Source organism: Salminus brasiliensis, chromosome 13 (genome assembly GCF_030463535.1).
Source record: "Salminus brasiliensis chromosome 13, fSalBra1.hap2, whole genome shotgun sequence".
Taxonomy (NCBI): Eukaryota; Metazoa; Chordata; class Actinopteri; order Characiformes; family Bryconidae; genus Salminus; species Salminus brasiliensis.
The window spans coordinates 421,577-436,939 of record NC_132890.1 but is presented as its reverse complement, the minus strand read 5'-3'; the positions used below and the strand labels follow the sequence as shown (position 1 = coordinate 436,939).

General features: G+C 45.1%; 1 protein-coding gene across 3 annotated transcripts in view; it reads right to left on the bottom strand.

The window, feature by feature from the left end:
- hipk3b (homeodomain interacting protein kinase 3b) overlaps positions 1-13,135 on the bottom strand; it is a 45,923-nt gene extending 32,788 nt beyond the window's left edge. For all 3 annotated transcript variants that reach the window (XM_072694627.1, XM_072694628.1, XM_072694630.1), the window contains exons 1-2: positions 12,804-13,135; positions 3,433-4,675 (exon numbers count right to left, since the gene is read on the bottom strand). In XM_072694627.1, the coding sequence (XP_072550728.1) occupies positions 3,433-4,673 (1,241 nt within the window). In that variant the 5' untranslated portion in view covers positions 4,674-4,675; positions 12,804-13,135. The remainder of the gene's footprint in view (positions 1-3,432; positions 4,676-12,803) is intronic.
- Between the last annotated feature and the right edge of the window lie 2,228 nt (positions 13,136-15,363).

Sequence of the window (15,363 nt, the reverse complement as noted above, 5' to 3'; positions counted from 1 at the left end):
ACAGAGAGTTCTTCACGCATGGCCCGGTCCAGCGCCGATGCATCTGCTACCAAACACGAACACCCCGACACTCACCCTGCATGACATGTAACAGTTTCACAGAGAGCAATAAAGGTAATAAACGGGTCAGAACCGGATAAACATGATTACAAGGAGGAAACTGAATCTTAGACCTCAAGTCTTCAGAGTTTTGGTTTTAGGTGTTTGATTGAGATCTCTCTCTCTCTCGGTCTCTCTCTCTCTCAGAGAAGTTCTGATTCATCTCCTCCCAGTTTCATTGTGCCGGGCCTGCTTTCAGAACACCGCTTCCTTTCCCATACTAAAGGGCTCTGCCAGAGGCAGCTACGCTGGGTCGGTATGCGGCTCCTGAATAGACAGGATGTTTGCCATAGGTGACATTTCCTTGCCAGCAATTCCAGAAGGAGTTCAATGATATTTGACCTGATTAAAAAAAGTCTTATGAACAATATTCATGATGCGTTGCTGAGCGCTCTGAGTGATCAAACTGCCGGGAATGACTCACTGCTATGAGCTTAATTTTTAATGTATGACTCTTTGATGGCCATATTGTCTTCATGCCCCCATCAACAGATGCTGTAGCAAAAAGAGAAGATAAAATCTAGCCAATCAGCAGAAGCTAGAAAACAACACACTCTACAGGTCTGTCAGCGTTCGGTCGACAAGGAAACAAACATCTCCCCAAAAACCAGAGAAACGCTACGTTCAGACCTCAGAGTTACGGCTCTGTTCACACCAAAACTCAGACCTGCTGTCTGAAAACATACCTACAGCTTCAGATACACATTATACAGACAGAGAAGAAGACTTTATACTAGATTCTGGAGGAGCAGCATTGCTGTGAGGATTTGATTGCATTCAATGACAAGAGCGTTAGTGAGATCAGGATGTTGGATGATGATCACCACCCCACCTCATCATCCCCGACTCATCCCAAAAGTACTGGATGGAGCTCCTCCACCATCATTCCAGAGAACACAGTTCCTCCACTGCTCCACAGCTCCTCAATGCTGGGGGGCTTTATACCCCTCTAGCCCACGCCTGGCATTAGGCAGCATGGAGCCAATAGGGTCATGATGTTCATCTGCTCCAGAGGGTCCTATTCTATTGGCAGTACTTCTCTACAGGGACTAGACAAGCTGTGTGTGTGCATTTGCACACCTGTGTCAGCAATGGGTGCAATGAAAAGTGGCTGAATGCATTCATTAGTACAGGTGTCAACAAACATTTGGACATATAGTGTATCTGGTCTCTGTTATATGATGGCTTTCACCAGCTCCACCATTAACGCCTGTCCAGAGACAGACTGACCCGCCCACTAAACCCCAATCGATGTTTCTGACTCGAGGGATTTAACTTTAAGAGCTAAATGAAGGTGGAAACTTTTCGAGGCTTCACAAGTTCACAGAAGTTAATTCCACACCAGCAGAAATGAACAGTCTTCTACAGGCTGGAGAATTCAGAGAAATGAAGCAGGAGAGGATCGGTTAGTTAAGATTCCTGTCATTTTAAACTGAGCAGACCCCTGAAAACATCAGGCTGAAGCTGCATCTGAATCATCAGCTCAAACACATGCGCCGGGTCTACAATTATTCTCCCAGAGACATTTGTTCATCATTAATCCCACAGCTCAGGTGTGTCAGTGTGTAAATTCAGCTCCTGGCAAAAGGTAAACTCACTCAGACAGCTCAAGCTGTTCCTGCTCCTGTTGAGTGAGGAGTTTTATAGATCTCTGATATTAGGCATTAGGTCTACCTCTTCTATTCAGTCCTTCATCACGAAAATCTTTAATACTTTACTTAAATTTGACTCTATTTTTATTATGTATGTACTGTTTTCATTAATATGCACTAGTATTGTACTGTTTTAGTATTAGACTTTTTGTATGACTATGTTTTAATTTAAAAACAAACACTAAATTAATGTAAAAAAAACTATTAATTAATAAAAAATAATGAAAAGGAGTCGAGTGATGTTTAGGTTGAGACAATAATCCAGTTAGATAATGGTGGGAAACAGTGAACACAGTCCTGTACGATGAATCACAGAATGTAATCAGGCTCATTACACTGAATCTGGGTTCATATTAAAACTGTTGGCTGTAAAATGAATCACTTTCATTAATGAATCACTTTCCATCCCTGATAAACTGGAGGTACAGTTCCCACACAGTTAAGCTCCTGTGTGCTGATAATAAAAGGATGATTAGTAACCTGAACTGCCCGTAATCCTCTCTGAATCTGCAGATCTGCGTTCTTAACTTCTTTTATTTTCTGTTTCTCGTTTCTTTCTAAACAACAAACAGGTTCTACATTTGTGACCCTCTGCTTTTAATGAGTCACTGTTGAATGGACTGGTGTTTGGTTTCACTGGTGTATAGGACACGGCACGGCAGCGGTCAAACCCCATGTGGGATTGTAGTGGTGACGGCCGCGGGACGTATGCAGTTGGCAACAAATTATTGCAGGAGCCCAATTTAAATACGCAGCCCGGCCACCGGGAAAAACACACAGAGCATAACGGGCAAGTTTACTCAGCTAGAACCGAACTGAAGGGTTCAGCTAGAACCGTAATCACCTACCGCACTGAGCTGTTTCCACTGAAATCTGAGTCACAGAAGGAAATGTGTAAAATATCCTATAGCATGAACAACCTGGACTCCATCTTTAGAGATGAACTGTGGTCCTGAGTTCAGGGGGATTTTGTAGGGATGCCCAGTATATCGTTTCACCATCATTATCGAAGTGCGTGTCTGTGATTGTCACAGTACAGGAAGGGTAATGTCTTCTGCAATGTCAATTTACTTTTTTCCCCAAGACAGTTCCGGCACAGGGTATCCATCAAATATCATTTATTTTACTCCAGTACTGGATCCACAGAATACTTTATTAATTTCATGGTAGATTCCTGAATTCTGAAATTTAGTGGGAAAATGACTGTGCTGACAGACTGTGCTGACCAACATCAGACTAGGGGAGACGTGGGGAGAAGGAAGTGCCATCAAACATCAACCCACCCCGAGAGCACGGCCAACTGTGCACTCTCTGACTCCGGCTGCTGATGGCGAGCATTCGAAACAGCGATCCTTGGATCATCCCGGACCACTCAGAGCCCATCTTTGTATTTTTTTACTAATAAACTCATTTAAGTTTGATGTAATTCGCAGGTTTATTACGAGCCAGTAGAACTGGAAATAAGTAAGAGTAGGAAAGTCAACGTGTGACGTATCAGACTGTACAGAGCTGTACTGCAGCACATCGTGTTTGGACAGGCATGTCCCTGGGACAAACGTTTCAGATTTCAGTTAAAGCATTAAAACAGGAAAATGGAACAGCTACACAGGTACGACAGATCAAAGAGATTTCTAAATTCGGCCTAATGAAAATTCAGCAGTTCCTGATCTGGAACACATACCTGTAGTACCGCGACTGGAGGTACGTGGAGCACACTGCTTTGGAGACATGGCTGGCCGAGCCAAAGTCTATGACCTTCACCCGGTACGGCTGTCGCACCGGGTCCACGAGCATGATGTTTTCAGGCTTGAGATCGGCATGAATCAGACTCATGGCCTTCAGCTTCTTCAGCGCAGTAGCGACCTGCTGAAGAATGGGCCGGATCACCTTGAGCGGCAGCGGGCTGAATTTGTTCTGCTTGAGGAAGTCATACAGGTTCTGCTCAAGCATCTCGAACACAAGGCAGGTATGGTTACGGTGCTGGAAGCACTCGAAAGCCCGCACCAGGTTATGCTCGTCCGCATTCTCCCCGCTGAGGCGGGCCAGGATGCCCACCTCGATCTGACCCTGCCGTGCGTACGAGGGGTGGTTCTTCAGGATCTTTACAGCCACCACCTCACCGGTTCCTCGTTTCCAGCACTTGACCACTTGGCCAAAGGTACCGCGGCCAAGGAAGTCCAGCACCTCGTAGGTATTCTTCATCGAGCAGAGCACCTCGTGCTGCACCAGCTGGTAGTCACCATCTCCGCCGCCTGCTCCTCCACCCTGTTTGACAGGACCTCCTCCGACCGCTGCTGGGACCGCCACCGGCGGATTCCCCACATTCGCTTGCAACATTGCAGGTAACATGGACAGGTCCTCCACTATCTGCATGGCGCTTCCCACGTTCTCTAGCTCCTCGCTCTTACGTTTCAGCCCGCATCGCTGGGAACTGTCCGCCAAGTTAAAATTACAGGTGTCTTCTCCCTTGTCCTCGTCAACACCTCCACCGTCCTCTCCTCCTCCTCCGCCTCTACTTCCACTGTCCTCACCCCTGACCCCTCCAGCTGCCCCTGGAGCTCCACCGCTGCCCCTCCTGCCTTTTTCCGGGTCTTTCCCAGGGGACAGGACACCACTTTCCTGACGAGGCGCTGCTGCAGCTGCGCTGGTTCCCTGTCGTCGTACACCTTGTACAGCCACAGTCTGCACTGGAAAGTCCTGCCAGCGGCGTCTGCTAGCTGCAAAGTCTCTTGTCTTGTACGTCGGTACAAGTTTTGTCGGCTGTGCAATGCCAAGGGTTCTACCATTCAAAAAAGTCAGTGGGAAGGCCCTGTCATGGTAAACACAGTTGTTGGGTTCGACTTTCAGTTTCTTCACACTGCAAAAGGCACTTGTCTGAGTTTGATAAACATGTGGTGGGTAGACCAAAACTTGTGAGGCCATACCTGTGAAGAAGAAAGGTCAGAATTAGGGATCAGGTCAGTCTGGTGGTCACAAAAACAATAATCCAAGCAAACCTCTGGAATGTAGATTCCACAACCTTCCTGAACTCATTATTCAAACACAGCGATGCGGTTCAGTGACGTCTCCGACCTCCTCTTTTAGAAGCCTCAACTCCCTGACAACACCCAGTGTTTGAGCGTTACTGGACAAGAGGAACGTTTGGAAGGGTGGAAAATTAGCTGCACATGCCATTTTTCCTAGGATCACACACTTGAGAAGAGAAAAAACCTGCAGTCTCTCTCAGGCTTCTATCACAGAGGGATGACGCAGAACCCTCACTCTCAGTTCCTCTACAGTCAAAATATTTGGATTTCAGAATGTTCATTTTAACTTATGCATGGGATATTTTTCCCCCTCTGGTTTTTGATACTTGCCAGAAGTCATCGTTAGGGATTCGCCAGTATGAGAATTCTAGGCCAATGGAGATCTTCCTCTAGTCTTTGCAGCCTAGCGTGTTAAATACATCATCACACAGAGCTTTGAGATGTTGGTCAAATCTGAACAATATTTCTCAAACAACAACACTGACATAACTGATATTGGGCGTTCCTACTCCCAGCCTTACAACGCTGCCTTTAACATGTCTTCAAGCAGCTGATCTACTTTATTACTTTCAGTCTCACAGTTCTACTGGATCATCACCACAGCGAGGACAGAACACCACAGAGGAACAGGACAGCAGTGTGTATCTGCAATTGGCTAATATGCAAAGTGATGATTCCGGCCGACAGGGTGCTGAAATATTGTAATGTTGGCAATCAATGCTTTTTTAATAAAATAGCACACTGGAAAATACAGCCACCACCAATTACCTCTACTGAAGAACTACATTAAAGCAGCAGTATGTGAGAATTCATATTTTCTGCTCCTGTGCTCCCCCTACAGACTGGAAGTGTAATTCACACTTTAAGCTACCACTAAAGAACAGGATGTACACGTGCATTTCTGGGCAGTGTGAGATCTGCAGGAGCTTGATCTGAAGGTGGAGCAGCATGTGGGCTGAGGTGGTAGAGTAACACTACAGGGTTTTACACTAATATGACTCTATGGGTTCTGCAGCGTTACACAGCAGTTCTGGAGAGAGGTTCTCCTCCTGCAGCTCCACCACCAAACCTCCATAGTGCAGTAGCAGCAGCAGCGCTCCGGCCCGGAGTGGGAATGACGGAGACGCCCTTCTCCCTGTTCCAGACAGTGGAGCATCAGCACTGTTCCCAAACATTAGGGCCTGTGTTTAAGGGTCATGAATGGTCACACAGGTCCAAGTGTTCAGAGGTCAATCACACAGGACTTCAGCTGCAATACTTTTACGAGGGGTCACGCAGGGAGATCTGGAGCAGGCTTACACTCCCATTATCTTGCTGAAACTTCTGCAAAAGCCTGGCCTTCCTCAACGTCTCCCCTGAGAAAGCAGGTGGTCTGATAACTAGTCTCCTCATTATCCCTAACCCTTAGAAAGGACAGATTACGTTACTTAAAACTGCAGACGTGACAATCCTCTCGAGCCTGAGGCTGACCAACCCATCACCGCTCAGCCAAGCTGGGGTGTAGAGCAGGTCCTCAGTATCCAGTCTGAAAGTGTAAAGGTTTGTTCACTGTTGGAGGAGACAGCAGTAAAGATGTGACCCGAGTACAATAAGATAAAGACTTCTGAAGGACGGTTCACCTCTGTCTCAATCAGAGCGATTTCAAATAGTAATACCTTAAATTACTGTAATTCTGCTATTTTCAGCCATTTCAACCATTAAAGATTTTCAATTAACATTTTTTCATGAAATGCTGATTGTTTAACAGTGTTACTAACTGTTCCCAAAAAGATTTAGAATAGTGATCATAAATATTGGTACAACTGATACAGAGGTGTTTACATCATCATCTCTACGACTGTGGTAACAGTCCACCAGTGTTTCCACTGCTGATTATCAATGTTTAACTACACAGTTCTTACAGACTTACTACGACGTTACTCATTAAAAGGACACGTCCCAGAGGGTCGCGCTGTCACATGGCCGCTGTATTTGGTCTTTTACGCTCCACGTGTCGAGATCCCGATGTTTGTTATGACGTAGTGGTCTTAAAATAGCGCCTCACATCTCTGTGTTTAGACTGATCACCGTACAACCAGCATACTCCTCACCAAGCAGCGCCATGAACAGCACTCCCAAAATACCCACAGCGAGAACGCTCCGAGATTAGGCTTCACAAGTTTTAGGCCTTTCATTGAGCTAAGCTCACTCAGGGGCAGCTGCAGCGCCTGCTATTATTACTGTATGACGGGTAACCTGATACCGCCCATCTGAGAGAGCTGCTAATTCAGTGACCACTGCCTACCTGGCACTGTTAAAAAACAGGCCTGACCTTTCCTCTGACCGAACGCTGAATCTAACAGGGAGGAAAAACAAATAACGCCGGTCAAGCAATCAAACGCTACCATGAGGGAGCGAGGCCGAGCGAGGCCGAGCGGACAGAGGGGGGGGTGGGGGTGGGTGGCGAGCGGGCGGTAAGAATAAATACCCAAAATGATCAATCTCACTAGGCATGACCTGCCGAGGGTTCACTGCAGAGCGAGGATCAGCGCTGGGTCTGTTCCAGCGAAGAAATCCTCTTCAACTGGATTTAGTCTAGTTCTGTCACCTCCCACCGACTGATCCCACATCCGTCCACATTTAAACAGCACAACAAAGCAAGGTGACCCGGGTCAAGATACAGGTCTAATGAAACTGCAGATCCAGCACTGAAGCTCAAGCCATGCATGAAAACGTCCGGTTTTCGAGGAATCAGTAACGCGAGCCTCCCAGCCCACATGTTTAAAGATTTATTTCAGGGAAAAAAGCTTTTCTGCACAAACTCAGTAAAGAGAATCAGTCATAAGACCATCAGCTCATTTTCACCATTTACATCAACAACCCCACTGTCCTCTAATGCTCCAGAACCAGTGTATTACTGGTTATTACTGGTGGAGGATATTAATGATCTGTGGTTCTGATGATCTGCCTTCGCCTCAGTGCCAAACCACTGCAGAGCTGATCGGAAACAAAGCCGGGAAAACAGGAGCAAACCAAAACACCCTGGTCTACACATTAAGAGTGAAGGCTATCTGGACATGGCCTGTGGTTCCTCAGATAACGATGGATGGGATGAGATAAAGAATGCAGACCCTTCAGAAAGCAGAGACGCATCTGAGGTTCTGAGTCGGTCCTGAACTGATCCAGAAGCAGAGTCTCTCATCCAGAGCTTATAGGTGAATCCTGCGTAAACAAGAAATCGAACCCCAGGAAGGGCGATGGTGCTGTTCCCCACTGCTCTACACCAACCACCATACTTTAATGGGTCAGGTATGGGCTATTTTAAGCCGGGTCCACCCCGATCCTTTCTTTCTCTTTCTCGCGGTGTTGGCGTCGCTGTTGGAGAGGCGGGCAGTAGTGAGGGACGTTTCTGAGAGATCAGATGCTTTAAAACTCTGCAGGAATGGTTTACTTTACAGAGGAAATGAGAACGTTCATATACCTTCAGACAGCTTCAGCCTGCAGAGCTCGCAGGGAACGGCCCTATTCCGTCCCAGCCGAGCAAACAGAAGAAAGAGGGCATCACATGCTGAATCGGTCGGTCTTGTGAGTTTCAGGCACGAGTGAGAAGCTCTAAAGTGAATCAGTCTTAATCGTAAGGGTGAAGTGGAGCAGGTCACTGGCCTCAAAAACAGAGGAGCCTCTGTGTCAGAGGAATAGTGGATCATGTTCACGAGGCTCCAGCGCAGCAGCAGAGGGGCACGTTCACCACATTCTAGTGGAGCTCCATCACAAACCGCTGCAGCAGGAACACCGTGAGCACCTCCACCCCTCAACTGCACCAACACACAGCTCAAACACACGCCCGGTCTGATTAACGGGGCACGAACCATCAGAACCACAAAGGCCAGATCTGATCAGCAGCCGTCAACACTCAGGCACTCGGATCAGATCTGTATTGTGGCATTATCATACAAAGCTCAGCATTAAGGTCCTCGGATCGGATCGTAAATACTCAGCACTAAGGTCCTCGGATCGGACTGGTAAATACTCAATATTAAGGTCCTCAGATCGGATCGTAAATACTCAGCATTAAGGTACTAAGATCGGATCGTAAATACTCAGCATTAAGGTACTAAGATCGGATCGTAAATACTCAGCATTAAGGTCCTCGGATCGGACTGGTAAATACTCAGCATTAAGGTCCTCGGATCGGACTGGTAAATACTCAGCATTAAGGTCCTCGGATCGGACTGGTAAATACTCAGCATTAAGGTACTCTGATTGGACTAGTAAATACTCAATATTAAGGTCCTCGGATCGGATTGTAAATACTCAGCATTAAGGTCCTCGGATCGGATCATAAATACTCAGCATTAAGGTCCTCGGATCGGATTGTAAATACTCAATATTAAGGTACTCTGATTGGACTAGTAAATACTCAGCATTAAGGTACTAAGATCGGATCGTAAATACTCAGCATTAAGGTACTAAGATCGGATCGTAAATACTCAGCATTAAGGTCCTCGGATCGGACTGGTAAATACTCAGCATTAAGGTCCTCGGATCGGACTGGTAAATACTCAGCATTAAGGTCCTCGGATCGGATCGTAAATACTCAGCACTAAGGTCCTCGGATCGGATCGTAAATACTCAGCATTAAGGTCCTCGGATCGGATCGTAAATACTCAGCACTAAGGTCCTCGGATCGGATCGTAAATACTCAGCATTAAGGTCCTCGGATCGGATCGTAAATACTCAGCACTAAGGTCCTCGGATCGGATCGTAAATACTCAGCACTAAGGTCCTCGGATCGGATCATAAATACTCAATATTAAGGTCCTCGGATCGGACTGGTAAATACTCAGCATTAAGGTCCTCGGATCGGATCGTAAATACTCAGCACTAAGGTCCTCGGATCGGATCGTAAATACTCAGCATTAAGGTCCTCGGATCGGACTGGTAAATACTCAGCATTAAGGTCCTCGGATCGGATCGTAAATACTCAGCACTAAGGTCCTCGGATCGGATCGAAAATACTCAGCACTAAGGTCCTCGGATCGGATCGTAAATACTCAGCACTAAGGTCCTCGGATCGGATCGTAAATACTCAGCATTAAGGTCCTCGGATCGGATCGTAAATACTCAGCACTAAGGTCCTCGGATCGGATCGTAAATACTCAGCATTAAGGTCCTCGGATCGGATTGTAAATACTCAATATTAAGGTACTCTGATTGGACTAGTAAATACTCAATATTAAGGTCCTCGGATCGGATTGTAAATACTCAGCATTAAGGTCCTCGGATCGGATTGTAAATACTCAATATTAAGGTACTCTGATTGGACTAGTAAATACTCAGCATTAAGGTACTAAGATCGGATCGTAAATACTCAGCATTAAGGTCCTCGGATCGGAGTGGTAAATACTCAGCATTAAGGTCCTCGGATCGGATTGTAAATACTCAGCATTAAGGTCCTCGGATCGGATCATAAATACTCAGCATTAAGGTCCTCGGATCGGATTGTAAATACTCAATATTAAGGTACTCTGATTGGACTAGTAAATACTCAGCATTAAGGTCCTCGGATCGGACTGGTAAATACTCAGCATTAAGGTCCTCGGATCGGATCGTAAATACTCAGCACTAAGGTCCTCGGATCGGACTGGTAAATACTCAATATTAAGGTCCTCAGATCGGATCGTAAATACTCAGCATTAAGGTACTAAGATCGGATCGTAAATACTCAGCATTAAGGTACTAAGATCGGATCGTAAATACTCAGCACTAAGGTACTCGGATCGGATCATTTTGTTTTTGATCACATTTTGACCATAAAGGCGGTACTCAGTATTAAAGTTCTCGGACCGGATCAGTCTTGGCCGATACTCAGTAATGAAGGTACTTTATAAGTGCTGGATTTGGACGTTCCTGCTCAACACCACATCTCAACCCAACAAACCAATCACAGGAAGACAGAACGTAGATCTGCTCAGCTCGCTGACCAGCACAGCCCACTGGAAAGCTCCGTGGCGTTGCGAAAGCAGCACTGTGAGGCTCTACAGCAGGGTGTTCTTACATAAGAGTCCGGTCCAGGGTTCTGAACCACCGAGGGATATTAACACCTACAGCAATAACGCAAAAATGTGAAAATCAGAGCGTTTCTGGATTCCCGGAGCCAAAAACTAAGACCAAACAGCAGAGCAGCCAGCCGGCGAATAGAGCCCACTTTGTTTCAGCAACATGTGTTTCTGTTTTGGTTCAGAGGAGGGGCTGAACTTCAGACTGTGAGGCAACTCGGACCCCCGTACACCTCCACCGTCAACAGACTGAACGCAGAGAACACAGGAATGCGAGGCACAGGAGCACGGAGCTGCATCCCCTAATGAAGCTAACGAGACGGTTTGAGATCAGACTGGTTTCCACACTTCCTGCAGAATCTCACCCGAGTTCTGATCTCACACGGATTCTGATCCGCTCGCCTGCGACTGGGTTCTGCTAAAACAGCAGACGTGCTGTCGTCTCCCCCTCCCAGTGAATGAGCTCGTTCTCCAGAACAGACAGAGCTCTGCAGCGGGGTGTGTGTGTGTGTGTGTGTGTGTATGTGTGTATATGTGTGTGTGTGTGTATATGTGTGTGTGTGTGTATGTGTGTATATGTGTGTGTGTGTGTGTGTGTGTGTGTGTGTGTGTGTGTGTGTGTGAATGGGGTTAACTGTGTTTATAATCTGAGAAATGCAAACACTACTGCAGAAGCAGAACATCAGCAGGACGTTCAGCCCGTTTCCTTTTAGATGAAGGGAAGGTTTTCAGTCCATGTAATGATCTGGTCATCAGCTCCGTCCTGCAGAACCAGGGTTTACTGCCCGTTATTAGACTGAGCCCACAGCGTCTGGAACAGCGTGGTCCCGAATCACAGCAGTTCTGTTCTACCCCCTGTCCTACTTGTGTCCGCGGCGGCCCGGCGGAGGACGGGTTCTCCTTCTGAGTCTTGGTTCCTCGAGCTCTGAGGGAGCTTCTCCTGACAGTGAGCGATGCTCCTCAATGGGCCGGACCTACATTCCTGAAGAACTTCTAACAAATCAGAGGTGGAGGAGACAGAACTTCATGGTACTTTAAACGCCTGGAGAAACTCCTGCAGCTCTGCAGACGGTCTAATAGCCTGCTCGCCTTTATTAGTCGTATCGGGACGCGATTCACCCCGATAAAGATAGAGTACAGACCGGGTCTCTCACGCAATTAATACAGAGGTGAGCTTTAACCCTGCCGGGCCGGGTCAGTGTTCTGGACCCACACATTTATTACTTTCTTATTAACGTTTCTTTTACTTTACTTTTGCTTCAGTTTGGTTTAAATCTTCTCGTGTGCAGGTGTTGATTACTGAGGTCTAATAATCAGTGCAGCTCTAGAGACTGACTTTCAGCCCAGAATCAGCCCAGCTTTACAGGGTCAGCCCAGAATCAGCCCAGCTTTACAGGGTCAGCCCAGAATCAGCCCAGAATCAGCCCAGCTTTACAGGGTCAGCCCAGAATCAGCCCAGCTTTACAGGGTCAGCCCAGAATCAGCCCAGCTTTACAGGGTCAGCCCAGAATCAGCCCAGCTTTACAGGGTCAGCCCAGAATCAGCCCAGAATCAGCCCAGCTTTACAGGGTCAGCCCAGAATCAGCCCAGCTTTACAGGGTCAGCCCAGAATCAGCCCAGAATCAGCCCAGCTTTACAGGGTCAGCCCAGAATCAGCCCAGCTTTACAGGGTCAGCCCAGAATCAGCCCAGCTTTACAGGGTCAGCCCAGAATCAGCCCAGCTTTACAGGGTCAGGGTACCGAGGGCAGATATCGAGTTCCAGAAGAATCGCGATGCGGCGTCGAGTCCATATCGCCCAGCCCTACAGCCAGCCCCGCTGCCCGGGCAGAGTCCCACACCGGACACCCCCCTGCAGGAGAGCGCTGTGGATCAGACAGAGTCGGACCGGACCGGGACCGGACCTGAAACACGAGGATAAGCAGCCCCGCTCCGCCAGCCCCGCTCCGCCAGCCCGGGCACGGCCGCCTCCCCACGCCCAGCTCCTCACCTTCACAGAGGGGACGAGGCGGAGGGATCCGAGGCTTCTCCGAACATGTCAGACACTTAGAGCAGCCTCGCTCCGGGGACTCGGGTCTGCGCTGCTGCCATCTTGTCCTGGACAACCGGAGCGGAGAGGAGACGTCGCGCTGCCCTCCTCCTCCCCCGCATCCTAAACTTCACTGCAACTCACTGAACCCGCCGGCGGCGAGCCCACGCGCTGCCCCGGACATCCGAACGCGCTCACACTACTAACGGGTTCGGCCGGGCGGCCGCTGGAGCCCATGTCTCAGACGGGAGCCGCTGTGGTCTGTCCTCCGCGCCGCGCCGCTCCGATCTCGGCTGAGGGAGGAGGACCGTCGGGCTTATGATGGAGCCAGACCCAAACAAACCACCCGAGAGCGATCGAGCGAGGCCGGAGCGGGCCGCGTTCCACTATGCGCACTCGTGGACTTACTAGGACGCCTAGCTAGGGCGCAGAGCTCTGTCCGCCACGTGGCCGTTTAGAGGGCGGAAGGCTGTCTCGTGCTGACGGGCCGGAAGTGCCCTTCACAGCCCAGCTCGGAGCCTGTGGATGAGACGTGGTGTCAGCTCAAGTGTTTTTGTTTTTATTTATTTATTTATTTATTTATTTATTTATGTATTTATAACTCAACAGAAAACCTTATAACAGACAACTGCCTTTATTATATTACACTTTAATACACTTTAATAATATACCATAATACACTACAGTACACTATTATATAATACAATATACTGTCATACACTTAAACCATATAATTATACTATAATCAGTAATGATTATAACAGTAATGATTATAACAGTAATGATTATAACAGTAATGATTATAACAGTAATGATTATAACAAGTCAAGTCAAGTCAAGTCGAGTCAAGTCAAGTCAAGTCAAGTGGGTTTATTGTCATTTCAACTACATACAGAGTACACAGTGAAACGAAACAACGTTCCTCCAGGACCATGGAGCAACATAGACAGTGCATACAAGACACAAGTGCAACACAAACAAACAAGTGCGGACAGACAACACAACACAGTACAGACAGAGGATAATAAATAATGACTGTAGTGTGCAAGTTGTGCAAAGTGCTTATATGATTAATGATTATAACAGTAACAGTAATGATTATAACAGTAATGATTATAACAGTAACAGTAATGATTATAACAGTAATGAGTATAACAGTAATGATTATAACAGTAATGATTATAACAGTAACAGTAATGATTATAACAGTAATGATTATAACAGTAATGATATTATAACAGTAATGATTATAACAGTAATGATTATAACAGTAACAGTAATGATTATAACAGTAATGATTATAACAGTAATGATTATAACAGTAACAGTAATGATTATAACAGTAATGATTATAACAGTAATGATTATAACAGTAACAGTAATGATTATAACAGTAATGATATTATAACAGTAATGATTATAACAGTAATGATTATAACAGCAATGATTATAACAGTAACAGTAATAATTATAACAGGTATGATTATAACAGTAACAGTAATGATTATAACAGTAATGATTATAACAGTAATGAGTATAACAGTAATGATTATAACAGTAATGATTATAACAGTAACAGTAATGATTATAACAGTAATGATTATAACAGTAACAGTAATGATTATAACAGTAATGATATTATAACAGTAATGATTATAACAGTAATGATTATAACAGTAACAGTAATGATTATAACAGTAATGATTATAACAGTAACAGTAATGATTATAACAGTAATGATATTCTAACAGTAATGATTATAACAGTAATAATTATAACAGTAATGATATTATAACAGTAATGATTATAACAGTAATGATTATAACAGTAATGATATTATAACAGTAATGATTATAACAGTAATGAGTATAACAGTAATGATTATAACAGTAACAGTAATGATTATAACAGTAATGAGTATAACAGTAATGATTATAACAGTAACAGTAATGATTATAACAGTAACAGTAATGATTATAACAGTAATGAGTATAACAGTAATGATTATAACAGTAACAGTAATGATTATAACAGTAATGAGTATAACAGGTATGATTATAACAGTAATGATTATAACAGTAACAGTAATGATTATAACAGTAATGATATTATAACAGTAATGATTATAACAGTAATGATTATAACAGTAATGAGTATAACAGTAATGATTATAACAGTAACAGTAATGATTATAACAGTAATGAGTATAACAGTAATGAGTATAACAGTAATGATTATAACAGTAACAGTAATGATTATAACAGTAATGATTATAACAGTAACAGTAATGATTATAACAGTAATGATTATAACAGTAATGATTATAACAGTAACAGTAATGATTATAACAGTAATGATTATAACAGTAATGATATTATAACAGTAATGATTATAACAGTAATGATTATAACAGTAACAGTAATGATTATAACAGTAATGATTATAACAGTAATGATTATAACAGTAACAGTAATGATTATAACAGTAATGATTATAACAGTAATGATATTATAACAGTAAT